We start from the raw sequence: 26,793 nt of genomic DNA, 5'->3' as shown, positions 1-26,793 counted from the left end.
CCCGCTGTTAGGGCCTCATAGCCATCCAGTCCCACAGCAGACACTGGATCCACAAATGATGTTATAGGGAGTGAGTCCGAGTCATGCATAGCCGTTACGAGTTTTTTAAATTTTTTTTTAAACTGGTTGCAGCCAGGCATGCAGATCATCCTCTTTGTGACCATTATACAGCTGCATCCCTGCCGCCCCGCAACACCGCACCGAGTGGAGTTCCGCGGTGTCACACTGTTCCTCCGGTGCCAAAGTGGATGGGAGTGTGGGGGGATGCCGGGCAGCGCAGGGACGAAGGAGTCCAGCTCGTGGGGAAAGACGGTCGGCCCAAGAGCAAAGGAGGTCCGGGGGATGGTTGGGGGCCAGACAGCGCAATAGCCAAAGAATGGAATCTGCTTCAATACGTGCAATGCGCGCAGTGACACGCCGCCTCTCCCCACTGTCGGACAAGGCCTGCAGCCACCCGGCAGCAACTCCAACCCCCGGAGGGGGCGGTCCAATCAACCAGCTCAGCCAGAGGTCGCCCGAGCGCAGCAGCCGTCTCACAGCTCACCTCGCTCCCGGGTCCTCCGTCCGACGCACCCCAGGGGCCTGCTTCACCACCTCTGGGCACAGCCTGGCAGTCCCCACCACATGCCGATCCAGCCTGCACAGCCCCTGCTCTGCTCTCCCAACGGGGCGTCGGCCCCTTCCCCACTCGCCACACAACGGCCCCGCAGCTCCACACTTCTTCACCGCAACTTCCCCATCAGCAGTTCGCCCCCATGTTCCGTCCGCTGGTGCCCAGAGAATTCACTGCCATAATCCCGTTATTTTTAGGGAGCTAGGGCTGGAAGGATAGGATATTTAAAGTAGGATTCTTGTTGTCGTTGCCGGAGCTTTTCAGGCAGCGACCATCTTGGTGTGCTGCACAACGTTGCCCCCCCCCCCCCCAGCAGTTTCCGTGCTTCTGGCAGCTCTGAAGCCAGACTGGTGGTCATGGAGACAGCCAACAGAATTGGAATGAAGGTTAAGCGAAGAGATGGACAACTTTTCCAGGAGTTTGCCAAGAAAGGGAGTAATGGAAATTGGGCAATAGTTAGCTGGACAAGAAGGATCAGCTGTGGGGTTCTTGAGTGCTTCAGAGGGGAGGGGAAGGATCCCGAGGCAAAGGAGTGGTTGCAAAAATCAGCAAGGGCCAGAGCGAGGGTGTCAATGTGGTCCAATGTGGTCGATGGTTTTAGAGGAACAGGAATGAACCTGTTTTGACAAGGTTTTCATAGATCGGACTTGTCTAGCGACCTCGTCAGGGGAGAAAAGAGGAAAGGACGAGGAGTATGGTGGGGGGGGTGGCTAAAGGAGGGTCAGCAAGCACAGATGGAGAGGGGAGAGGAGGGGTGTGGGTGGGGAGCGTGGACAGGATGCCCTGGGTTTTTGAAACCTGGGAGGCAACAGGATGAGTTGGCTAGGATAGCAAGCCCAGCCACTTTCCAAGATCGTGTAGCCCTCTCTCTCCAGATTGAATATTGTATTCCCGAAAGAAGATATGAATGCAGAAGAAAGACAGGGTTTTCACCTATTTCCCCAGCGTTGCTGGTTCCAACAGGAAAAATTGCTTCTGAAGAGCCTATGCAGATTGGGACTGCCAGAGGTCCATTGTCTGCTACAGAATGTAAGAGATGGAGAGATCAAGGTATCTGCATGCATTGTGAAGCTAACACACACCTGCTGCAAACCTGTCCAGATGTTCCCCCCCTGGAGACCGGCAAACGAAGAACCCTGGTCCTAAAAGGGACTGCGGATCGGGGAAGGATTCCAAGTCCCTGCAATATTACTCACAAGGTGGTCACTGAGTGACAACAGATTGATGGTGTTCCGAGTGATGTTGAATCTTCCCAATCGGGAGCCTATTGAAGTACAAGCACTGTTGGATTGTGGAGCGGAGGGTAATTTCATAGATGACTCATGAGCTGGAAAGGCTCATTCCCACAGAGAAGATTGAGCCCGTACCTGTTGAAGGGGTGGATGGCACTCCACTGGTCTTAGGCCCCATCACTCAATGTACTCACCCACTCTACATGAATTTGTTCAAACACAAGTCATTCGATCTTATATGAACAGCTCATTTTCCAGTGATACTGGGCATACCCTGGTTACAACACCACAATCCCACAACAGACTGGACCATTAACACTATTCAGTTTCCATTACAATACTGTTCCTCGAATTGTGGTATAATGGGCCACACTACTTCTGATCAGGCTGCAGTTATCACCCTTCCTAAACCTGTGGTGTTGGGGACACCAGTGCATTAACAGGAAGTCCTGGATGTATTTGAAGACAAGGACCACAGTGAACTCCCTCCTCATAGGGCTGATAACTGTACCATTGAACTGAGACCAGACGCAATTGTTCTATTTGGGAGGATCTTTCCTCTTTCTCTTGAAAATGAAGCTCTCAGAGAATACCTACAGCTGAACCTCAAGAACGGCCTGATCAGGGAGTCAAGATCCGGGGCCAGTTTGTGCCTCCTTATTCTATATCCCCAAAAACGATAGACGAATTAAGGCCAGGCATAGATTACCGCGGTTCAAACTGTATCACCATCAGGGAACGCTATCTGCAGCCCAATATAAAGGATATCATGGAGGCCATTAAGGGGCAAAGTTCTTCACTAAATTGGATCTAAGAGGCGCATACCATCTGTTGCAAATAAAACAAGGGGATGAATGGAAGACTGCCTTCCGAATACCTCGGGGTCCTTTTGAATACCAGGTTATGCCTTTTGGCCTATTAAAATGCACCAGTAGTCTTCCAACGGTTTATGGATAACATCTTTGCAGACCTCCTTTCATACAACAGTCATATCTGGATGATATCTTGGTCTTTTCCGTGTCACAGGATCTACACATCAAACATGTCAATGAAGTCCAAGGACATCTATGCAAACATCAACTGCTAGCCAAACCCAAGAAGTGTCTTTTTGATGTGACCGTGGTCCCTTATTTGGGGTTTATCCTATCCGAACAAAGAGTCCAAATGGGCCCACGCGAAATAAGGGCCATATTACAATGGCCTGAACCTCAGCCTGTTAAGGATGTTCAATGGTTGTTAGGGTTGGTAAATTTCTACCGGAAATTCATTCAGAACATTTTTTATATTTTGCTACCCATCGCGGCTCTGCTGAAGAAGAACCTTCCTTTTATTTTGAGCACCGAGGCGAAAGCAGCCTTTCAAACACTCAAGGAATTATTTTGCTCTTCTCCAGTCCTCCTCCAGCAAGATCAGACAACACCTTTCTTCCTGGAGACCGATGCCTCAGGGGGAGCAATAGGAGCGGTGCTACTACAAACAAGACCAGACCAAGACGAACATTCGGTGGCCTTTTACTCACGTACGTTAAATCCCAGTGAATGAAACTACTTTGTGTTAGAAAATGAGCTTCTGGCCATTCTCCAAGCCTGCCTAGAATGGCGCCATCTTCTCCAGGGTGCTTCTCATCCCTCCCGATCACCACAATTTACGTGTCCACCAACAGATGGAATGTCAGAATTCCCAACATGATGGGCTTATTATTTCTCAGTTTGATTTCATCATCACATAAATCCCTGGCAAAGACAACATAGTCGTAGATAGTCTCTCACGTAGCAATGTGAAAGATACAGAATGTTACCAAGGAAAGGAAAGACTCTTTCCTCAAACAAGATTTATCTTAGCAATCAATACTTTTCTACAGGACGTTAGTGAATCTTCCAGAAAGGTGAAGGATCTGCCGCAGGACATCATTGTTAGGCAAAATCCCGTGCAGTGCCCTTAGGGACGACTACACACAATTAAGACTACAAGTGGTAATACAAGTTCACCTTTGGTACATGCCTGTACTACTATGTTAAAGTGGTAGCAGTAGCGGAACAGCCAGGCTTATCTCAAGAGTATATGAGCAATAGCAGACATTACACAAAGGGACCACAATTACTGTGACTCAAGCAAACACTGACTCAAGGTTTCAGGTAAAAATATATAAGTACATTTATTTTGAAACCATCTGTAAAACACAACACTTCTATAAGTTCAAAACCACACGTAAAATACACTACAAACAACCAATTCTCTTGGCACAGAATAGCTCAAGGTAAGTACCTTATGTTTTGGCGGACCGGTGTTGTGAAACAAAAGACGTTACCGGGAACACATATGCGATCACTTTTTGACAGTTCGGCCGCATTAAAGAAACGCGTATTTGCGGCAAGAAATGTTACCGGGGCAAAACACACTTAGCACCTGGGCTAACCAGAGAGAGTTGGGGGCAAAAATCATATATAATACTTTTGTCAAGGCAGACAGAATCCGAGAACACTCGCTGACAGAAATACAAAAGTCAATAGGCCGGAGCCAGTGTCAAGTGGAACCGGGTTCCTCTTGTCGAGGATCACACAGTCAGACAGTTCAAGATTCAACGTTGCCAGGAGTACTTGGATACTGTCAACAGAGGAAGCTAAAGTTATAAGAAGGAGGGAAAACAAGGGCAAGCCTTGGAGGAGGAGAAAAGGGATTCACCCTAGTTCCTCAAAGCAAAACACAGTACCTTATTCAAGGAAGAAGCTGGTGCCACGGCAGTTGTTCCTGGTAGTTTCCTGCAGACCCACGGTTCCTGGAGCTTCGACAAGGACGTCTGGAAGGGTCTGCACCACACAGGGATGAAGCCAGCAGCAGCGACGGTGAATAAAAGGTGTGCTCCTTTAAAACAGGAGAGGCTCTTCAGATGGCTATCCGGACCACTACAGCAGTGTGCAGCGATTTGGACCACGAAGGGGATCCTCTGGCTGTGGAAGATGAGCTGGTTGACCCACCTGGCTCAGTGGAAGCAGTCTCTGGACTGGATCTTCTCTGGCCGTCGAAGGGTAGATAGCTCAGGACTGCAGCAGGGCTTCACCGGGACGGGGTAGTTGCAGCAGTCGTCTTCTCCGCTTCTCTTCGGTTCCTTGTAGTTCCAGTTGCGACTCTGACTTCCAGCCCAAGAGTCCTGCCTTTTATGCGAAAATTCCCCATTCACACAGCCTGGTTGTCAATCACGCAGCAGGGGGTTGTCCAGCCCGGACAACCACCTCAGCCAATCATGGCAAAGTGCGACTTGGGTTTTCTAGGATACCCTGTGCAGGGGGCGACTACACCCCACCCTCACATTCAGCCCACCTAGACACCCATGCGCCCAGAGGAGGGCTTCTTGGCAGAAGTCCGCCAAAAGACTGAACAAAGAAGGCAAATCTGGTTTGCCACGCAAAGTAAAACACAAGAAGGACTTTAACAAAAAGAAATGGCAAATAAACCCGACCGGAGCCAAGAGAAAGAGTATTTGGTCAAGCGGGTTTATGTTCGAGGCTAAGATAATAGCCTAAAACAATACCACGTTTATACAGTATAATCACGGTAGAAAAGTAAGGGTAGATACCACTGCCACTAGCCAAGTCTAAATGTTAAAAGAGCAAAACAATGCTCTAGGAGGTACAGATAAAAAGGGCTAAGGATTATCCCCTTCCAATACTCCATGTTTACCTGTTTCTGATGGACAGTAGTCAGCCCCGGAAAAAGGAGTCATTGGGAAGTCTTAGAGACAATCCCGTGTTACTGCACTGAAGGTGCTATGTAACACCCACAACAAGTTCGGCTCATGGAGTGGTGTCCTCCAGAGTCCAAGATCACATAACAAGTAGAAATGCACATGATAAAACACAGGTAAGAGTGGGGAAAAGAGGCACACTCTTACCAAGTGGAAAAAATAAACTCCAGAAGTACAGCAAAGCTGCTGGGGTACTCACTAGGTGAGGGAAATTAGCTATAGAATGAGAATTCTCATTAACAATCATTCAATCTGCTATTGAACTACATGACGGACTACTCTTCCATGATAAGCTGAATATTCCCAACAAGGATCGACAAATGCTGGTCATGTCCTGGTGTCATGACAACAAATCAGCAGGCCATAAAGACATCTCAGCAAAGTTGGACTTAACGGTTCGTTCTTTCTGGTGGCCTACTATTAAGAAGGATGTATGAGAATATGTAATTTCCCGTCCATGGTGTGCTCAGGTAAATATTCAACCGCTAGATCTTTAGGTCTTTTACAGCAAGAAACTACACCTCATGGACTTTGGAAACATGTGTGGAAGGATTTTATTGCTGGATTACCACCTTCCAACCAATTCACAACTATAATGGTTACTGTGAACACATTCAGTAAGATGGCTCATTTTTCACCTCTACAGGGAATTCCCACACCCCACAACCCCCAATGGCAAATGTTTTTCTTCAAGACATATTTTGACTGCATGGCCTTCCCAAAACCATCGCCTCTCATAGAGGGTCACAGTACACATTATTCTGGTCCACCTTGTGTAACCTACTAGGAATCCATCGAGCATTAACCTCAGGCTATCACCCACAAAGTAACAGACAAACAGAAAGACTCAATCACACACTCTAACAGTACCTTCAGGTGTTTTATCAACACAGAACACGACAATTGGGCCAAACTATTGCCCACAGCAGAATTCACTTATAACACCAACCATAACACCATTGGTATGACTCCCTTCTTTCAGCTTTGGGTATCATCCCAAACATCTTCCCATGACAGCCTACCCACCTGTCCAAGGTCCCATTGCAGGATGCCCTGCTTGAAAACCTGACATGAGCTCATATGGAAGCTTTTCAAACCATGCAAAGCAGCAAGGAGAGATATAAGACCTATGCAGATCGAAATAGGACAGAAAACACTCACTGGGATGTTGGAACCCTGGTTTGGCCATCAACCAAAAGTCTTCCCAGGTGGATACGTTCGTCCAAGTTCTCTCCTCACCACCAGGGTCCCTTTGAGATTGTTTCTAAGATCAACCCTGTAGCCTTCAAATTGCAGCTTCCAAAGAGCATGAATCGCATCCATCTAGTTTTCCATTCTTCTTTGTTAAAGACCTACCTACCTACCTGATAGATACGACCGAAAGTGGATCTAGAACCACTGTACACTCCAGCAGAGAGCCAGAAGAATACAAAGTCTCGTGCCTCATCGACTCCCGGTATAGACGAGGTGTTCTTCAGTATTTAGTCCACTGGAAAGGATATTCATAGGCTGAAAGGACATGGGAACCAGTGCGTTACATCCATGCTCAGCAGTTACTTCAGTGATTTAATCTTTACAACCTCAGCAAGCCCATAGGAGCCAGGTTGATAGGGGGTTATACTGTCACATCACGCAGCTAGAGCTTGTGGAGGCATTGGCGACTGCCTTCCTGGTTGGTTCCATCACGTTTCTGCTGAAAGGGTTCCTATAGTCTAGTGTTCAACCAAAAAGGCTGCTGCACTATTTCTACACAGCACTGGAGCGTTGCAACCCTCACAGTTGGCTTGCAGGGCTAGACGCTGTTAACTCCATTGAGGAACGCCTTTCCTTCTCCTCGCTTCCCTCCATCTTCTTGGCTCCTCGTCAGGTCCCGCCTTATACGTTCTGTGTGTTTCTCCAAGCGGATGATCTTCTATTTCCCTTTGTGCCGTGCTGTAGAAAGCTGGAAATGACATTCTCCATTCTGCTGCGGAACAGCAAACAAGAACTTCAGGGGTTTTTGTGCCGTGAAAGGCTTTTCCCCACCTGGGCGGTCTCCCTAGGATCGACACCACTAGGTTGTTCCCCAACAGGCCGCCGTGGTCTCCAAGGGAGACAGACCCTATCTCTTCACTAAAAAGAAAAGAAGGAAACAAATAAGGGAAGAGAGCGATCCCGTAAAGACTCTCCAGATTCCTCAGATGGGTAAGTAGAACTCCAACCTGAGGGTGAAGGGAGTGAATTCGATCCAGCATTGGTCGAGCAGAGAGAACCTTCTAGTTTTGAGAATATGAGGGGTAGACACAAAGCTGTAATGTTCTCAACATTAGCCATGTTTATTAAAAGAAAAAGTGGTTGGAGTAAGGCCTATCTTTCACTATCCAAAAGAGAATGTCCCTGCCTATGAAACCAAAGCTAAAGCAAACTGACCTTGTGTCCAAAATACCTCTGCACCTCACACTAAAATACAATACCAAAAGATACTAGGAAACGGTACTTATTTCCAATTCAACACTAGTCTGCAAACACATATACATAAAAGTTCTACCAAACAAGTCTTGCACCCAGGGTTTGTACCTTTCCCCCTAAAGTGTTTCAAGAAAAGTATTTTGAATGTTCCATTTCACCAAAGTTTTGTTAAAAGTCATTAAAAAGTCTTGTTCACTTAAAATTCTCCTCAAGATGACACAGCAAATGTCCTTTCTACAACACGGGTTGGAATATACCAAAAGAACAACAAGTTACTTACCGCTGGCAACATTCTTGCGACTTGATGTTCCTCCCACGTATTCCTCATCTTTGATATATTTAAAATTCAGCTTCAGAATTTTATTTCGGCAGAGGGCGCTGTGCATCGATGCAGTTGACTCGATGTCCCTCGAGGGCCTCCATCTCGAGGATGATGTCATTGTAGTCATATATCACGCGCAGTACAAATTAGTTTCAGCTCTGTTTTTTCGTGCCATTCTCCAGTAGAGCTACCTGCATCAACACGGGTGTGACTGCACTAGGCTCTGACGGAGCGAAAGCTGTAATAGCATGGGAAATTCTACTGCGGGGTAGGCGGGGAGGGCGATGAGGAATACGTGGGAGGAACATCCAGTCGAAAGAACGTTACCAGAGGTAAGTAACTTGTACTTTGAGCGGATTGTGTACACCCACGTATTCCTCATCTTTGATAGACTGACAAAGCAGCGTTTGTTTTGGTGGAGGGAGTAAGAATTTAGCTATCAATTGTTTCCATGAATGGAATAGAGGATAGCTTTTCCAAAGCTTCCATCCTGACTTAGGGAAGAATCAATGCAATAATGCTTTGTGAAACTGTGTATTGTAGACCACGAAGATGCCTCACTTACATATTTTGATTAGGAACACCTCTTTGAAGAGCAGAAGAAGTATCCATGCCCCTGGTGGAATGGGCCCTCAAGCCTTCTGGAGTATCTTTGCCCGCTAGCCTGTAGCATTCTGAAATTGCTAGAATAATCCATCTGGATTCGATCTGCTTTGTTACAGCCTGACCCAGTCTGTGACCCATATAACCTATTAATAGTTGATCATCCAGACTAAGTATGGACAATCTAGAAATGTTAGTAGCTTAGACCTCTATGTGGATCTAATCTGTGCAACCTCTCGTCCTCCTTGCCAGGTTGAGGTGGAGGATAGAAAGTGTGTACCACAATCTTTTGTCCAACATGAAAATCTAAATGGTATAAGCAAAAATGAAGGCTTAACCCTCAGGACGACCTTGTCTTTGTGGAATACTGTAAAGGGTGGTTTAGATTCACTCTACTGGCTGAAGTTAGTGCTACCAACAAGATGGTCTTGAAAGTTAGTAACCTTAGGGACATGAATGGAGTGGTTCAAATGGTGCACACCAGAAATTTTAACAGCAGATTGAGGTCCCAAACGGGAATCTGGAAAGGAGATGTAAGGAACACATTAGTGAGTCCCTTCAGAAATTGTCTCATCAAAGGTATCTTAAAATATGATGTTTCCTCAGATAAGGGCTTTAAGATGGATAGCACAGCAAAATAACCATTAATGGTGCCAACCTGGAGCCCCAGATTGGCTAGGGACAGTAGAAAGGATAACACCTCTGGTGTTTCGCATAGCAAAGAGTCTCCATTCTTGTCCCTGCACCAGCTGCAAAATTTGTTCCAATGCCAGCGGTACAAAGACTTTGTTGCTGGCCTTCTGGCCGAAAGCAAAATCTCCATTACGTTATCCGGGAGGTCCCAATCCTTGTATCTCAGCCTCTCAGAAACCATGCATGAAGGCTGAGTGTCTTGACCTCTGGATGGAGAACCTGACCCTCCTCTCACGAGAGAAGGTCCTCTCTTTGTGGAAGATGCATTGGAGGGCAGGTAGACATGTCCAGAAGTTCCGAGTGTCACATCCTCCTGGCCCAATCCAGGACAATTACGATCATGTATTTCCCGAACTTTCTCAACCTCCTGATCACGCAAGAATTACAGGGAATGGAGTAAACGCATACATGAGTGCAAACTCCCAGTCCACCACAAACACGTCCCCTAGAAATCCTCTTGGGGGAAATTCCCTCAACAGTATAGTTTGACCTTCCTGTTGACACTGGTCGCGAACAGGTTCACTTGAAGGGTTCCCCAAAGGGTGAAGATCTCTTGAAGGATTTCCTGGCTAGTTCCCACTTGTGGGAGACTGCTCTGCCTGCTCAGAGCGTCCACCGCCATGTTATCCTCTCCGGCTAGGTGAATGGCCGACAGGGAGATTCTTTCTTGAATTGTCCAGTACCAGAGCTGCATTGCCTCTTTGCACAGAGGTTGTGACTCTACACCACCTCTCTTGTTGAGGTAGTACATGGCCACTGTGTTGACCGTCATTATCAGGACATTCTTTCCCTGAACAGTGGGCAGAAAAGCCTTCAGCGCAAGTCTGTTTGCTCTCAGCTGCAAATGATCGATTTGTAGTTTGGAATCTGATGGAGACCAACGACCGCTGATTGTCAGATCTTTGGCATGGGCTCCCAAACCTGTTAGTGAGGCGCCCGTCTACCATCTTATCCCCGGCCATGGTTGCCAAAAGGGTTCTCCCTTCAGAATATTGACCTCGCAAGTCCACCACAGGGCATGGATCCTGTGCGACCCTGCTTGGAACCTGAAGTAGGTCTGATATGTTGCCTGAGAATTGAGACCATTGTGTCCTAGGAGCCCATTGAAGGGATCTCATTCTCAGGCGAGCCTCTGGCACCAGGAAAATGCAAGATGCCATAAGGCCGAGCAACCTCAAGAAAAATCAAAGGCTGGGAGACGCTGGGCACTCTGAAACATGGAGACCATCCGTAGAATATCTTGAGCCCTCACCTGGGTGGGGAGCTCTTTCCCAAGGATGTATCCAGTACAGCTCCAAAGAACTCAAGCTTTTGAGATGGTGTCATATGGGACTTCTTGTAATTGAGTGAGAAGCCCAGTCTGTGACGATAGTGGCAGGTGACGTTGAGATGATCCAGGACTTGTTTGGGAGAACGTGCCCTGATCAGCTAATCGTCCAGGTAGGGTTAGACATGAATCTCCCCTCTCCGGAGACTCGCTGCCACAACCACCATCAGTTTGGTGAAAACCCTTCCGGCGGAGGTCAGCCTGAATGGCAGAACTCGAAACTGATAATGAGAACCGCCAACAGCGAACCTCAGGTACTTCCTGGGCTTGGGATGGATTGGCACATGAAAATAAGGAAACAGAAGGTCCAATGACAGCATGCAATCCTGGAGTTGGAGGGTCTGAAGGATCTGAGAAAGTGGGACCATCTTGAAATTGCCTTTCCTGAGGAACTTGTTCAAGTATCTCAAGTCCATGATGGGTCTTAGTCCTCCGTCCTTCTTGAGGATTAGGAAACCTGGAGAGTACCAACCTTTGTTCCTCTCCACTACAGGTACCGGCTCTATAGCACCTTTCTCTAGAAGGGTCAAAATGTTATGCACAAGGACCGGATCTGGATCTTTCAAAGAATGGATCCCCAGTGTATAGTTCTGTGGTCTCTGAATGAAGGGAAGGCAGTAACCTTGGGCTATGGTTTTTAATGCCCACGCATCCAAAGTAATGTCTTGCCATTCTTTCAGATGCTGAGACAGTCTGCCTCCCACTGGGATGTTGTGACTCAAGACCTTGAGGCAGCTGAAGCAGTAGCTGTTGGTAAAGATGCCCCTGCTTGAGCGGGCTTTGCACCTCTCCCTCATCCACCACGAGGGAATCCTCTTCGGCCTCTTTGACTAGCCATTCCTTTTGCTCTTCCAACTGAGGAGTAGTAGCAAAAGGATCCACCCCTCGAAGAAGGTCCACTGGGGGGAAAAGGCTGAGGCTGCCTAATAGCAGCACCCAGAGATTTGGCTGCCGCCTTAGAGGTCTGTCGCTTTTCAAGGTTTTTGTCAGCCTTGCTGCCAAAAAGGTGAGACCTGTCAAAAGGCATGTTAAGGAGTCTAGGTTGCACATCTGGTGCAGATCTAGACTTCCTTAACTACCCAAATCTGCGAATTACAGTGCTTGCCGCGATGGCTCTGCTGATGCGGTCAGTAGAATCCAGACCAGACTGAAGAGATTTGCACATGGCTTCCTTGCCATCCCTAACAATGGACAAGAAACCGTCTCTTTCCTCCCCTTCGGGAAAATGCTCAGCTGCCATAGAAATGCAGCCCCATAGAGGGTATGAAAACTTTCCCAAGGCACATGTGGAGTTGGCTAACTTAAGAGCCATGCTCACCGCAGAAAATACTTTTCTTGCCCAGGCATCTACCCCCTTATCATTCCTATCTGGTGGGATGGTTGGATAAGCGGCTTGTTTTGAGGTAGCAGTTGCTGCCTGCACCACCAGACGTTCTGGGATAGGGTGTTTCGATAAGTAATTGGGGTCACTACTTGATGGGCAGTATTTTCTGCCCGACTTGACTCCAATGTTTCCCAATTGGCACTTACCCTTTTCTGAAGAGCAATGTGGAAAGGTAAAATGGGATCCTTGTGAGGCCCTTTATCTAGAATGTCAAGATCTGCCCTCCCCTTTGAGCAGGATGGTCTGACCCATCCCAGGTAATCTACTACCTTAGACATCAACTGCCTGTATGAGGCATTTGCATGTTCGTCGGACTCAGGCTTTCCAAATTCTAATTCTAGTGAAGTGTTCACTCCACTGGCTGTTTGCAAATGTTAATATAGGTCCTTCAGTCTGGATTCCTACGAGATAAAACTATAAGGGACATTTGGTGTGCTGTGCTGTAAACCAAATGGCGCATCATTATCCGATGGCTCATTGTCCTCAAATAGTGGTTAGAGATTTAAGGTAATTCTTTCTTGGTAAAGAAGTAAAGGTTTTCTCCGGTAAAGGTGTCGAAGACTTCAAAAATGTTCAGTTTGACGCTCAATGAGTCAATGTCTTCGACAAAGACCTTTTTGACTTCAATGGCATCTATTGGGCCACTGGTGTCCATGGGCCGCTGGTGTTGATGGCGCAGCTGCGGTTGATGGCACAGCTGGCATCGATTACCTCATTTTGTCTTTCTAATTATGACTTTAAGGATCCTTCGATGATTTCTCATCTGTCGAGGTCTCGACGGCTCTCGATGTGGATCTGACCTTTGTCCTGGGCTGAAGGGCACGCAGGATTTGGTTCGAGCACTTTCCATACCGGCTTTAGATGTGGTACGAGCATGGCTTGTCGAGGGTTTCTGGTTTTCAAATATTTTGAGCATTTCTAGCCTCAATGCTTCCCATTCTGCAGGAGTGGAGGCCTTAGTGGGACAGGATATAGCTCTCTTAGGAAGGAGTTGAACAAGGACAGCGAAGTAGGTGACTTATCGTGCCTCTTCTTCGACTTCCTCGACGATGTTAAAGAGTGGTGGGAGCCACTCCTTGACCTGGACCTTTTTGCTTTCTTTCTTCAAGTAGAGTCGCATCTTGCATCGTCAGAAGAAGTTTTCTTCGACAGGGTAGTCGATGGGGATTTCTTAGGGAATCTACCTACCACCAATTTCCCCTTATGCACCTTCAGAGCTTTTCTGGTCATCGATTGACATTTTGAAGAGGCTGAGGTCTTGTGCTCTACACCGAGATACCACAAGCGTACTCAATGCGGATGGGTCAGCGACATCTTGGCACTTTTTAAACCCGGTGTTCGGGGTAGTCGGAGTTGAAGACGAAGACATTTTTGTATATTTTGCGAAGGAAATACTTAAGTGCGCCGTAGTTCTCGAAGCGTAAGCTTACGTGGAAAAACTGAACTGAAACCAACGGGCCCTGCCCGTGCTATATATGGTTGCATATGAATTGTACGAATGACAATTGTTAGAATTGTTAGAATACAATTGACAAAATTTAAACTGTCAATTAGGATATATATGCGGGGGAAACACCCCGCAGCCCCCCACCCAATCCAATCCCCACCCCAACCCCAACCCAATCCCCTTATATTACCCCCAACCCATTATATAAATAAAAATACCCATACGGTCAATTGTGCAGAAGGTCAATTCGGACCCCTGTTATTCGAACAATGATTTCATTCGAACAATTGTAAACAAACAATTCGGGTAATGCCCTTGTATGACAGAGGCCCTCAAGGGACATCGAGTCGAATGCATCCACGCACAGCGCCCTCTGCCAAAATTTGTTTTCTGAAGCAGGGAAAGCTGGATATTGAATATATCAAAAGATGAGGAATACATTGAAGGACACAATCCATTCGAAAGTCTTTCTTTATTTTCAGGATAGCAAAATAAATGTTCCATTTCAACAACGATTTGACATGACAAAGTACTTTTTAACAGAAGATTGGATTTCCTGAAGTACTCCCTTGCCAGGAACTTCTCAACTGAACAGATATCCTGGTTTACTCTCCTGATGGGAATATCTCCCTTTAGGTCCTTACAGATTCCCTGGTATGCTCTTTTTCCAGGTATCTTTTCTCAAAATGTTCACTACCAGATATACATCCTGTATCAGGTCTGTCCTCAATATTCACCTTTCTTTTTAAAATCTTGATCAATTGTACCTCTTCAATGATTGAGCTTTGTTGACCACAGGTAAATCTTGTTCCAACTTCCCCCACACTGGCATCCAATATACGGAGGTTTACTCGAGTTCTGTTGGTCAACTTCCTTCTAAATCCAGATTGGCTTTCGGCAATGCTTGTTCGCAATTTCCCCAAAATGACATCTCATACAAGGTGAGTTTTACAGCTTTTGCCTTTGTACTTCAAATCTATTTGGCTAATATTGAAAATATCTTCCCAAGTGTTCAATAACTTGTGGGCATGTCCGGGAGCCCCTAACTCCTCTGGGTCGACATGCAGCTGCAACACAGATTGTCAGTTCGGCGGCCTTCCCTCCCACACTCACCGAGGCCCGGTCTCTCTCAGTTCTCACGTCGGCTCCTTATTGCTTTGCCGATTAAACCATTTCCATTCCCCAGTACCTTGTCTCTCCGGTCCCGCGGTGAAGATTTTCATGTTGCAGTCCCACCAAGGCTGCAGCTATGAGAGTACCGGTGCTCCTCTCCTCGGCACCTTTCACCTCTAAACGACTGCCTGCAAGCATCTCTGCTTCCCAGCACGGCTCTTCTCTACCCTTCTGCCTCCGGGTTCTGCAGCTTGTTTCCACTTCTCCCTCACCTTCTTTCAGGTGATTGAGTTTAAAATGTCCTGCGCAGCTTAGTGAATTACTGACAGCTAGACGGCACGTTACAATTGGCATCGTTGTTGCTCTGCATTAACTCCCCACTCCTCTTCATCATCCCAGTACTCCAAGCTTTCTGGGAATTTGAGTACTTGAGTACACAAGATTTTCACATCGTTTCAGGTTACTTAGTGTAAAAGTTTTGTCTACATAACAATCATCATAAACATCAGATGCCAAATATGTCTTAAAGGCATTATGTACCTGTGAAGAAGGAATAAAGTTCTGTTTGAGATGTCTAACAGACGTAAATTTTAAGTTCTTACAACTAAAGGGTTCTGAATGACAATAAGCGATTAGAGACTCTGAATTCATGGGGTCTTCCTAAGATGAATACTGCATCTCTCCTGTCAGAGCCATCAACTCCTCCTGACAGCCATCTCCCCCATGTGATCCACCATCATAATACCACCCCCAATATCAGGATCAGGTAGCCGCTGCCTTCACATGGCCACATGGGAGGAGACTTTAGGCTGGGGATTAGTGATCGCTCAACAGGATTCATCATAGCATTCTCTAGCTCTTTAGCAGAGGCAGATTTGATGGTGGTGGTTGGGGCCGGGAGGACAGCTCAGGGGCAAGGTGTTTGTCTTGGAAGCAAGAGAACGCAGAGCTTTCCAGGAGTGAATCCTGGTCCCGCATTAAGAGGCTGGTCTTCGGTATTAATCACATAATACAAGATTCATTAATTAGCATGTCAGTGTTTCCCCGCTGTTGTTACCAACATAGGATGCGCAAACTATTGGACTCTAATCATAATTGGGTTCGAAAGGGGCAGGGTTTCTTCTTTTTGATGCCTACATGTTCTGCTTTAGCAAAGGCCAGTGACTCCAGAGAGGGCTTGTGTTTTAAATCAAATGCATGAGTGGACTATACTGGGGCAATGGTTTAGGACCCGCATGCACATCCTCACTGAACCCCTTCCCAAGAGTCTCTTGTTGAATATTCATACTAAAGAATGCATCAACCCTTTTTTGAGTGTTGCCCCATAGAAGGATTGATGCTCTGTGGGGACTCTGATGATGGAGATGGTTTCTCCTCTGTGGACTGTGTTGGGTAATCGTGTGGTTCTTCCTCCTGAGGGTCTGAGTGACTCTGTATGTATGAGGCAATGTCCTCTGCAGGTTCTTCATAGGTAGTGTTATTTCCTCCTCTGAATTTTCGTGGGTGGTGTATCCTGCCAACATGTGATCCATCCTCCTTAGTTTCCCTTTTACCCCTGCGCTATGCCTAGGTTTGTCTGAGGTAGCCTTTTCCACAGTACGTGTATATATATTATGTTTGTTTCTCTTCTTGGCATGCAACCTTCTTTTTAACATATGGGTAAATGGGACTTTGTGCATGTTTTGGTTGATGGCTGTATGCTCTGGCTCTTGGCACCATGAGTTTAGCAGCCCCTCCATCCTTTTGGATGCTATGGAATGCCTCCTGAGATTGCCCTTTGGTGAGTTCTATGGTGATGGGAAAAGATGGGATTAAACCATATGTGTTTGATATTTAGAAGTCTGTGATGACACCATCTTCTGGGTCTGAATGTATCACCTACCCCACTGACAACCTTCCATTACATCATCTTGTTGGTCTAGAGCAAGTGAGGCTGATGAGGAGGTCCAGGCAGGGCGAAGATCAGAGGACAGGCGGGATGGCAGCAGGAAGAGGTGCCCCGCTGGAGAAGCCATGAGCCACAGAGAATGCTCAAGCTGCCAGAGAACACCGCTGCGCCCAGAGAAGGGAAGTAGGACACTGGGGTGCTTCGAGGAGTATACCGCACACGACACTTGCAGGGTTAACCCGGATGAGGGAGTAGGGACGACAAGTACATTTAGAAGGGAGACACATAACAGGGGATCAAAGGCTGAGTACCTGAAATACCTGAATTGTAACACATGGAAGAAGTCCTGGCAGGAGAGTACACCAGGCAGCTGGTTGTACTTTGGGTGTAGGTCCCAGACTCTCAAAGTGAAGATGCCCTGGCAGGAGAATATACCTCGCAGGCATCGGATATGATCGTATCCACATTCAATCCCCCGAGCATTAGGCTGACCATCACGGCATGAGCTCCCAGCATCCAAGGGAAGCCCATCTGGGCAGCATCTGTATTTACCTGGTATGCACTGAAAATTTCTCATCGACAACGTCGCCTTCTTCCTCAATTTCCCAGCGCGGCTACCCGTTACCTGCACTTGTGGGCTCTGCCCTTTATTATCTCCTTTGCTGCATTTGCAGGCAGCCTGCTGCCCAGTTGGGCATTTTAATTTCAGAGGATCTACCCCTTCAGCATTGCCACTGCTATTTAGGGCACTGGAGTGCAACATAAGCATGCCCAACTACAGCCGTGATTGGCTTTGCCTTTCTTGAAGAGGCTAATCCAGCCCTCGAAAAAGGCCCATCACAAAAGCACCTGTCTGAGCCTGTCTGCAGCTGTAGGGAGCACCTTTCCCTGCAGCTACTTGGCATCACTCCCAACAGTTTCTTATAGACTTGGTCTCCTGCTCGCTCTGACCACAATCAAAATCTTGTCTTCAATTGCCCTGTAAGCAATTATGGATTGCATTGGGTCACCCACCTTCCTTGGACACTAGTTTTTCTGACCCTCTTCCCTGCTATCCTCTAACCCCGCCCCCCCTCCCCTCTCTTGTCCCTGGTATCTTTTCTAACTACTTCTCCATCTCCTATCCTCCCTCCCTCTCAAAGTCTGGAAGGAAGAAAGTAAATGGCACTCCAGAGTTCCAACCCTGGTCTGCCCATTGCAGACAATTAAATCAATACTTCCTTCAGACAATCACGGACATTCTCTTTGCCCTTCCATCTACTAAGCTATGGACCCCCCCATATGGTCTCTGTCCTTTCCCCTTTCACCTCCACGCCCATTACTGGTGGCACTAGATACTCTTAGCTCACTTTGCATCTTCCAAATGCACTATTAATATCTAACACAAAAGCACCATCATTAGACCAGGGCGTTTGGCCCAACTTCCTCCTTCTTGCCAGGTGTCTTCCTTCTCTCTTCAACATCCCCACTCTCCTACCTTCCCTCATCCCCCCCCTCCCTGCCATACCCCCCCAGTTGTGGCATCCCACCCCTGTCCATCCCCTCACAAATCTTTTAAAGGGGGTACCAGCTTCACTTAGCTACCCTCAACTCTCGCTCTGCTATCAAACACTCCTCTGACATCTGTTGCCTCTTTGAAGACCTGGACCTTGACCTCCTTGCTCTGAGACGTGGTTCAAGGCCAGCTCCTTCACTGCTTTTGACACTTTTCTCCCTGAGGGCTACAAGATCCTGTCCCATCCCTGGTCCTCCCGGCCTGGTGGTTAAGTGGCTCTAAACATACCTGAGTGGATTCCTGCCTCAATCATCCCCACTCAAAGCTACTCATTCTTTGAAAGCCTAGTCTTCAGGCGGTCTGTCTCACCTACTTTCTCTCTTAATTTCACTACCACCTACAGACATCCCCCCACGTCCCGGGACCGACCTCCCTCTTCCTCTCAGAATGGGCCGACCTGTCGTCCTCTCTTCTTGCCTCCTTCCCCAAACTTATCTTCCTTGGAGACTTCAATACCCACCTCGACTCGCCTGATGTGGCCACTATTCTCTTCTGCGACCTCTGCAACACTCTTCCCTCACTATTCTTCCCTCTGGCCCATCCCACTCTGCCGGACACACACTGGATGCTCTGATCTCAACAAACATACCTCTCTCCAGCCCTCTCACTACCCCCCTCTTCTCCTGGTCTGACCACTTTCGCCCCTCTTCCCACCTTGACCTTTCCTGTCCTCTGATGCCTCTGCCCACACTGCCAGTCTCTTTATCAGTCATTCGGCCAATGAAGCGTCCGTCAGTCGCTGCATTTGCCTCTTCCTCAACCCCTCCCCCTCACCCCTTCAGTTGCCTCTCCATCTGACTCTGTTCTAGCTAACCTCCTTCTCTCTATCTCCAACATCCTGGACATCCTTGCCCCCATCATGAGGATCTGTATGAAGCCTGTCTCCAAATGCAACTCTTGGTATGACTCTTGGCCGCTTTGAAACGTAGGTGCAAAGCTGCAGAGCGGAAGTAGCAGGCATCTGGCCCATCCTCTGACAAACTGGCCTGCCGCCTACTCCAAAGGCAATACTGTCTCTCCATCTGCTCCAAGAAGAGGACCCATGTTAAAGCCTGCATCTCTGGTGCCACAAATCACACGGATGAACTCTTTAAAATCTGCAAGGAACTTTCCAATCCAACTGCAATCTCCTCCTCCCTCCCAGGCCCTCTGCTATGCACTGGCCTCCCACTTTTCCTCTGGACATCAGGTCTTTTCCGTCATATGCTCCCCCCCACACTCCACCTTCTCTTGCGTCCCTAGGTTCCCCCCTCACCCCTCATACTCTCCCCTTTCTTTCCCATTGCACCAGATGCAATCTCTAGAACTGTCTGCTCTATGAAAGTCTCCTCTAAACAGGTGCTCCCCTGCTCCTTCAGAACCATCAAGGACAACATCGCCTCTCTCGCTCCAGCCTTGGATGACCTCTGCAACCACTCATTTGCCACTGGCTCCTTCCCTCAACCCCTTAAGCACTCTCTTCTGTAGCTTCTCCTAAAAAAGCTGTCTGCTGACCCTTCTCGATCACCCCTTTTCTCGGCAAACTCATGGAGAAGCTGGTCATCCCCCAACTGACCTTCCACACTGAAATGGCCGACTGCCTTCATGACCACCAGTCCGTTTTCCTGGCAGCCAGAGGTATGGAAACTACTCTCCTGAACATCCGTGAAGACCTACTCTCTAACCTGTCTTGAACACTCCCTCTGTTCGGATCCTCCTTGACATTTCCTCTGCTTTTTGACACAGTCAACCACTGCATCCTCATAAACCGTCTCCATGATACCCTAAGCATCACGGACAAGGCACTGGCGTGGCTGACCACCTTCCTCTCAAACAGACCTTCTCAAGTATAAATGAGTCATTTTCTCTCTTACACCTCCCCCGCTCTACCTGTGGCGTCCCTCAGGGCTCTATCCTATCGCCATTGCTTTTCAACATTTACCTGGCCCCTTTAGCCCACCTGATCTCCACTTTCTCTGCTCATTCCAGTGTTAAGTAGACAACACACAGCTAACTTTCAAGCTGCCTTCCCCTACCTCCTCCTCCTCCCTCATACCTACCTGCTATTCAAGCATGGTGCTCGGCCAATGATCTCTGCCTTACTGCCAGTAAGACAGAGATCCTTCTCATTGCGACGCCTGCTCCTTGTCCTCCCCTCTCTCTGGACAGACTCTGTGGATCCTCTCCCCTCACCCACTTGTGTGGCAAAAAATCTTGGGATCATCTTTGACCTTGCCAAGAAGTCACATTTTCAGTCGCATCTCCTTAGGTGCATTCTACCTTTCCTGACCTTCGCCCAGAAGGTCAACGTCTCCAGAGCCCTCTAGGCTAGACTACTCCAACAGCCTCTTCCTCAACCTGCCTCTTTCCTCCCTTCGCCCCCCCTTGAACTACTCCAGATTAGCACTGCAAGACTAATCCATGGCCTCAAGCCCAGGAATCCGATCTCTCCAGCCCTAAAATCTCTCCACTGACTCCGGTGACAGAAAGGATCAAATTCAAGACCCTTTGCATCACCCACAAGGCTGTCTGGGGCCTCGGACCTCTTTACATACAGCTTTCCCTCCCTAAATAACTTCTGGCTCCAACTCTCTGCAGGTCAAACGTCTCTCCAAGCAGAGAGTGGGAGGTATATCCCTTTTCTCTGCTGGCTCCTGCCTCAGAAACGGTCTCCCCACCCCCTCAGACTTGAGCCGGATCTTCTTAAGTTCCAGAAACTTCTCAAGACTTTCCTTTTCTCCTCTTCCTTCCCTCTCCCCGTCCAGTGCTAACTCTCCATCTGCCACTGCAACTGGGGCCTCGACCCTTCAGAATTGTACAGGGGCCAGACCACCCCCAACATCTTGGGTCAGCACTTGCCCCCAGGCTCCCTTTCAGAGACTCGACCAACTGGGTCCGCGATGTCCACCGCACTCACTCCCCACCCCTTCTTCCCCTGGCACTTGCCGCCTTGGCCCACCCAGCACTTGCTCGGCCCCACCCTGAGTGGTTCCCCCTCTCCTGCTCTTCTCCCTCCACCCCCTTCCCCCTTCACTTACCACCTTGTCATGAACATGCACGGTAGGAATGTCACAAGGCCAATATAACCCTTTTTGTTCTACTCTTGTGAGTCCCATGCCGTCACCCCCCACTCCCTCCAGCAGCCCCCCATTTTTTCCTATGGCGCCTAGAAACACCTGAGTATAGGCACTATAAAAATGTCCAAAAAATGTATAAATATACCGGCATATGTGACTGAGTCAGGAAACCCAAAGACAAAGAGAACATTAAGAAAGCACTGGCAGAAGAGTATACCAGGCAATGTGACCACGAGTCAGGAGACCCGCACCAAAAGAGAAAGAACATTAAGAAAGCACTGGCAGAACAGGAGCGTGTACCAGGACGTTTGGTTGCAAGCCTGGGACCCGCACCCAATTACAAATAAGAGGTATACAAGTAAGAGGTACCAGAATAGAAATGGCAGCATCTTGAAAGTATATGAAACCCAGGGGAAGGAACCATACACCCCTTTGGGCTGAAAAGGTGATTGAACTGTGAAAAAGCTAAGCGAGTGAAGGGGAGGAAAAGTACCCTTGAGTGTGTGAAGTCTAGGGCAGAGCGGTTCAGCTCCCGGCCTCGAAGGCCGGAATCCTGACAGATTTTCAGGATACCCCTTATTAATGTTCATGAGGAAAAAAGTGCATACATTTAAAATTATTGTATGCAAATGTATCTCATGAATAATAATGAGGGGTACCCTGCATACCATGCATGGATCTAGCCCTCGAGGCCTGGAGCTGGCCAACTGTGGTCTAGGGGAAGGAAGTACTTCCCCTCTCGATTGAGTAAATGCATATTATTATAAAAGGGTTGTGGGTGAGAGGCGTGAAACCCAGGAGAAGGGAATTATACCCGTGGGATGGAAAGATGACAGAACTGTAGAGATCCATTTAGTGTGTGAAGTCCAAGGATTCACAACCCCTGGAGTAAATACATATGTTTGGTTCTGAAGTTGAAGAAAAGGAAAGCCTTCTTGACTAAGTGGAATCCAGGGGAAGGGAATCATAGCCCTGGACTGGAAATGTATGGTGAATGGTGACTGAGAAGAATGCCTGGCAAGAGAATACCCCAGGTGAATTGATCCAAAGTCTGAAACCCATATCCAGACAATTAACCAAGTGAGAAAGACAAATTTGTGCATATGTAAAATCCAAGGAAAGGAAAGCCACCTTCCGGATGAGAAGAACCCTACCCATTTAACTATAGTGTATCTCTTCCTATAGTGAAGATCCCAGTAGGGGAGCAGAAGCTCTTCCCGACAAAACTATAATCCTGAACTGAGAGGAAGCTGGGAGACTCAGGGGAAAGGAACCCCCCCTCGCCCCTGAGGGTTGTGGAACTTTGATTATTCATTTATGTGCACAACTTTTGAACTTTGCGTTGGAACATTGGAAAGCCGACAGATGGCCAAGTGAAAGGCTTTGCCCCTTTGCTCATTTCTTTACTGACCTAAGGGCCAGGACAGGATTTGTGGACACAGGATGAGAACCCTTTATTTTTGGACATTGGGACACTGACATCTCTTAGTTTTGTTGAGGCAGGGAAAACCCTCATAGTGATAAGGCGAGATAGGACTTTCTCCAACCCTTCTATTATGTTAATAAAAGTCTATAACAACGACCTGAATAACCACTCTGTCAGAGTCTTACTCCCGATTCATTACAGTACCTGTACAGTACACACATAGGGCAGGGATACTAAAACAGGAGCTCACCGGCTTACATCTACTTTTACTTAAGAAGTAAAAACTTGCTAAATTAGACCAACTACTAGATGGCGGGATATGCATAGAATGGGAATCTAAACAGATTCAAAAGTCCCAGAAATATAAGCTCCAAATATCTCAAAGACTGTGCTGCTCAATAGCAGTTACTGCTGATGTTAATATGAACCCTAAATAGGTTCCATCATGTCACGATTGGATGGTTGAATGATGCTTTAAACAGATGAAAACTTTCAAGAGAACAAATACAAACAATCCAAATACCTTGTCGCAGCAGAAGTTCATCACGCAGCAGACAGATGAAATAAACACAACCAGGCTGGGCATAATGGGGCAGAGGAATCATAGGAACTTCCTAGAAAAAGAAACAAACAGCACATCAAACGTTTTTAGCAAAGAGCATGAATTATTTTGGGAGCATTCTTCCAAATAAATCTGCCTTCAATTATCCTACTTTTCACATACATGTGGTCTCTATACCCCAGACCCCACTCAGCACTCTACAGTACTTATTTAAATCTCAGTTGTTCTCAACAAGGCAAATAATTAGATAACACTTTTCTTTGTTCCCTTACATGGTAATCAAAGGCAGAGTCCAGGGCAATTAGTTAACCTTTCTAACAGGCAAGGTGGTCACAATTCATTCAAGTAGAAAACTCTAGGTCCCCTCTTCTACCGCTTGCCTGTGGTGTGCCTTGTCACCAGGGCATAGGGAAAACGCACACAAATGGGTGTCAATTCTAAGTAATGGGATTTATATTCGTATTTTCCGGATAGTGATTTAGTAGTAGATATATATAGGATAAGGAAAACTACAAATAGGAGTAGGAATATACTTCCCTAACTTTCCCAATTTTTTCTCTTCAGTTGGCATGGTCAGGTGCCTAGTGCCAAAACCCAAACCTAACTATGTCTATTCTCCCCTGGGTTTCTTCCGTGATGGTTGCTTGTTTCAGGTGATACAATTGGTAACAAAGTTCTCTGGCACCCCCTGTAGGCATTCCGTGTGGCCATATGGGGTCCTCTGTGGTTTCTCCACCAGGTTTAAACTCAAAGCCTTTGATTATAAGAATAGTGTTTATCAGGTCCCACTCCTCAGCATTCCTCACAGTTTTTCAACAACACTGGCTTCCTCTGTAATACCTATGGACACAGGTGATCTACTTGCTTGGTGGTTGAGTGGGAGGAGGCTGCTAAAGTGCTGCGAACCATCTGCTTATATGAGACTTCTTTAGTAGGATCTGGAGCATTGCCCAGAGGTGAGGATGATTGTGAGCATTCCAGGGTGCTTGAACGGGATTCCCAGCCTACTCTTTCTCAGGGTCATTATCTGAATACCCAACCTTGTCTTGCCTACCTCCAAGACAGAACTATATTCACCCATTGGTGTGGGCCTGTTTTAAGGCTTATGACTCTCCCTGAAGCGTCCGGTAGACTGCTGACCGTGCCGTCTTGCAACAAGCGCATTCCTCCTTACCCTACTTAGTGCAAGAGTTAGCTTGCTGTTGCCCCACCGTCTGACTTTTTCTAGCCCTGCGTCTCCAGGGAAGTATCCCCCACTCCCATGTCTTATCCACTACCATCACTCGATGCCTTAAATCAGTGGTCTGCAATCTTTTGCTCTCCAGATGTTTTGGACTACAAACCCTATCAGACCTAGTCCATGTTATCAATGGTGTGGGATCATGGCAGTTGTAGTCTAACATCTGGAGAGCAAAAGGTTGCATGCCCCTGCCTTAAAGTGTAGATTTCTCCTCGGTGTCCACTCTTCTCCCCCATCCTCGCTCCTTCCAACCTATGAAATTAATTTCCTTCTCACGGTTCTCCTCCTCCACCTTTGTATTCTCCCCATCACCTCCTTGCACTGCACCCTGTCCAGCCCCTTCTTGTTTCAACCCACCTCCCCATGCTCTTGTCCTTCCTACCTCTCCTTCTTTCTAACCTCCTTCTGCACCATTTACTTTTGTCGCCAGGTTTTATAGAGGGTTTCCTTAATCCAATATAATAAGATCAGAAACATGTGAAGTAACACAAATATACACCTAAATATATTGAAAAAGTACATACATGTCCATAATTCTAATTCAAAAGAATTGTAATAGTTCCACCCAGCCCACACCCCTCCTATTTCCATCAGTTGCTTAATATTAATAAATACAAACACAGTAAGACAGGAAACCATACAACAAGGTTAGCACTCATAATTTAGCAAACCAAGGGTTCTCATGAGTATCAGGCATGCAAAATGTATTTTGGTGAGCCAAACTACAACATATCGTCCCATTCTTCAAAGCATTTTGACAATTTGACTGGTAGGCTATAGGTCAATTTTCACACGAGCATTGTTCACATTTTAATGTACAATTTGTGAATTGTAGGTATCATTTTTGTTCTCCAATGTGTGCAAATGTCAATTTAGCTAGCTAATCCTTTATTGTGCGTTTGGTTTACAGATAGAAACCTTACACAAATCAATAGTAACAATGACGCTGAGATTACAAGACATAATACCATAATTGATGACAATACAGAACACGTAATTCCAAAATTATTAAATATCCTAGTTTAAAATAACCCATCTCATTTTTGATAATGAAAATCTTGGTTAATTTTCATATTCTAATCCTATAAAAAAAACTAGTAAAACGATCACAATGGATTTAATCTTAACAAAAACTGGTGTAAAATGTTCCTAATCCTCCAAGAGGACAAAGATTGTAAATCTAATATACCATTTAATCTGAGGTATTTCGAAAGTCTCTCACGTAGCTCGCAAAACATTCTCTTCGAAGGCTGGATAATTTCCGACACTCAAAAAGAATGTGGGCTGCCGTTTCCTCAGACTTATGGCAATGCCGACATAACCCATTTTCCACAATAGGTCTTTTTCACAAAAAAACAAATGGGCAACACATTTAAATGAAATCTGGACATGTTTTCGCAAAATTTCCTAGATGGATAGCGTTCTAAATAGGGTGCAGAGTTACCAAATGCAAGATCTGGCAATCTTTTGTATTTGGCCAGATCATTCCGTATATTACACCAGTAGAGCCTCCAGAGACAGGTTGTATAAACCTACGGATTCTCCAAAACCCATTGGGGATCATAACCCAGACATTCTAGTTCTCACATGCAATTAATTACATGGCAATTCATTGTCGCTGGGGAACTGGACCCACATTTTTAAAAAAGAGCTCCTCCCAGATCTGTTTTTAAAATTGTATAACTGAACCGAAGTGCTTTTGCTTTTAAGTGAGATATAAATGCTACCTTACTTGGATGGGCATATATTCTAAACACCAGATATTTAAAATACTTCACTATTTCAATGTCAGTGTTGTTAATCATCCAAGCATAGCCCTTTTTGCGGCCCGCTGATAAAGTCAATACCTTAGTTTTGTCGGTGTTAATTTTCAATTCATTGACCTGTGCGTAGACTTGGAAAGCTCTCAACATTCTTTGAAGTCCAAAATATGAACAGTGCATCAGGATAATATCTACGTAAATTACCCAGGACGTTTTGTGCCCAAGTAACTTTGGTGCGAGAAAGGCAGCATACTCTATTGTAGGCCCCAGATCTGCCATATAAGCGTTGAATAGAAACAGGGCCAAGAAGCACCCCTGGCACACACCTCGGCCAGTTGGAATAGCCTGTGTAATCACCTTCTAGATTTAATCTCACTTT

General features: G+C 46.7%; 1 protein-coding gene across 2 annotated transcripts in view; it reads right to left on the bottom strand.

The window, feature by feature from the left end:
* ASH1L (ASH1 like histone lysine methyltransferase) overlaps positions 1 to 26,793 on the bottom strand; it is a 2,936,548-nt gene that overhangs the window by 607,611 nt on the left and 2,302,144 nt on the right. For both annotated transcript variants that reach the window (XM_069650029.1, XM_069650033.1), the window contains exon 22: positions 23,373 to 23,463. In XM_069650029.1, the coding sequence (XP_069506130.1) occupies positions 23,373 to 23,463 (91 nt within the window). The remainder of the gene's footprint in view (positions 1 to 23,372; positions 23,464 to 26,793) is intronic.

This window comes from Ambystoma mexicanum, chromosome 1p (assembly GCF_040938575.1).
Source record: "Ambystoma mexicanum isolate Mex_15411 chromosome 1p, UKY_AmexF1_1, whole genome shotgun sequence".
Taxonomy (NCBI): Eukaryota; Metazoa; Chordata; class Amphibia; order Caudata; family Ambystomatidae; genus Ambystoma; species Ambystoma mexicanum.
The sequence above is the reverse complement of the archived record's forward strand: the minus strand, read 5'-3'. Positions and strand labels throughout refer to the sequence as shown.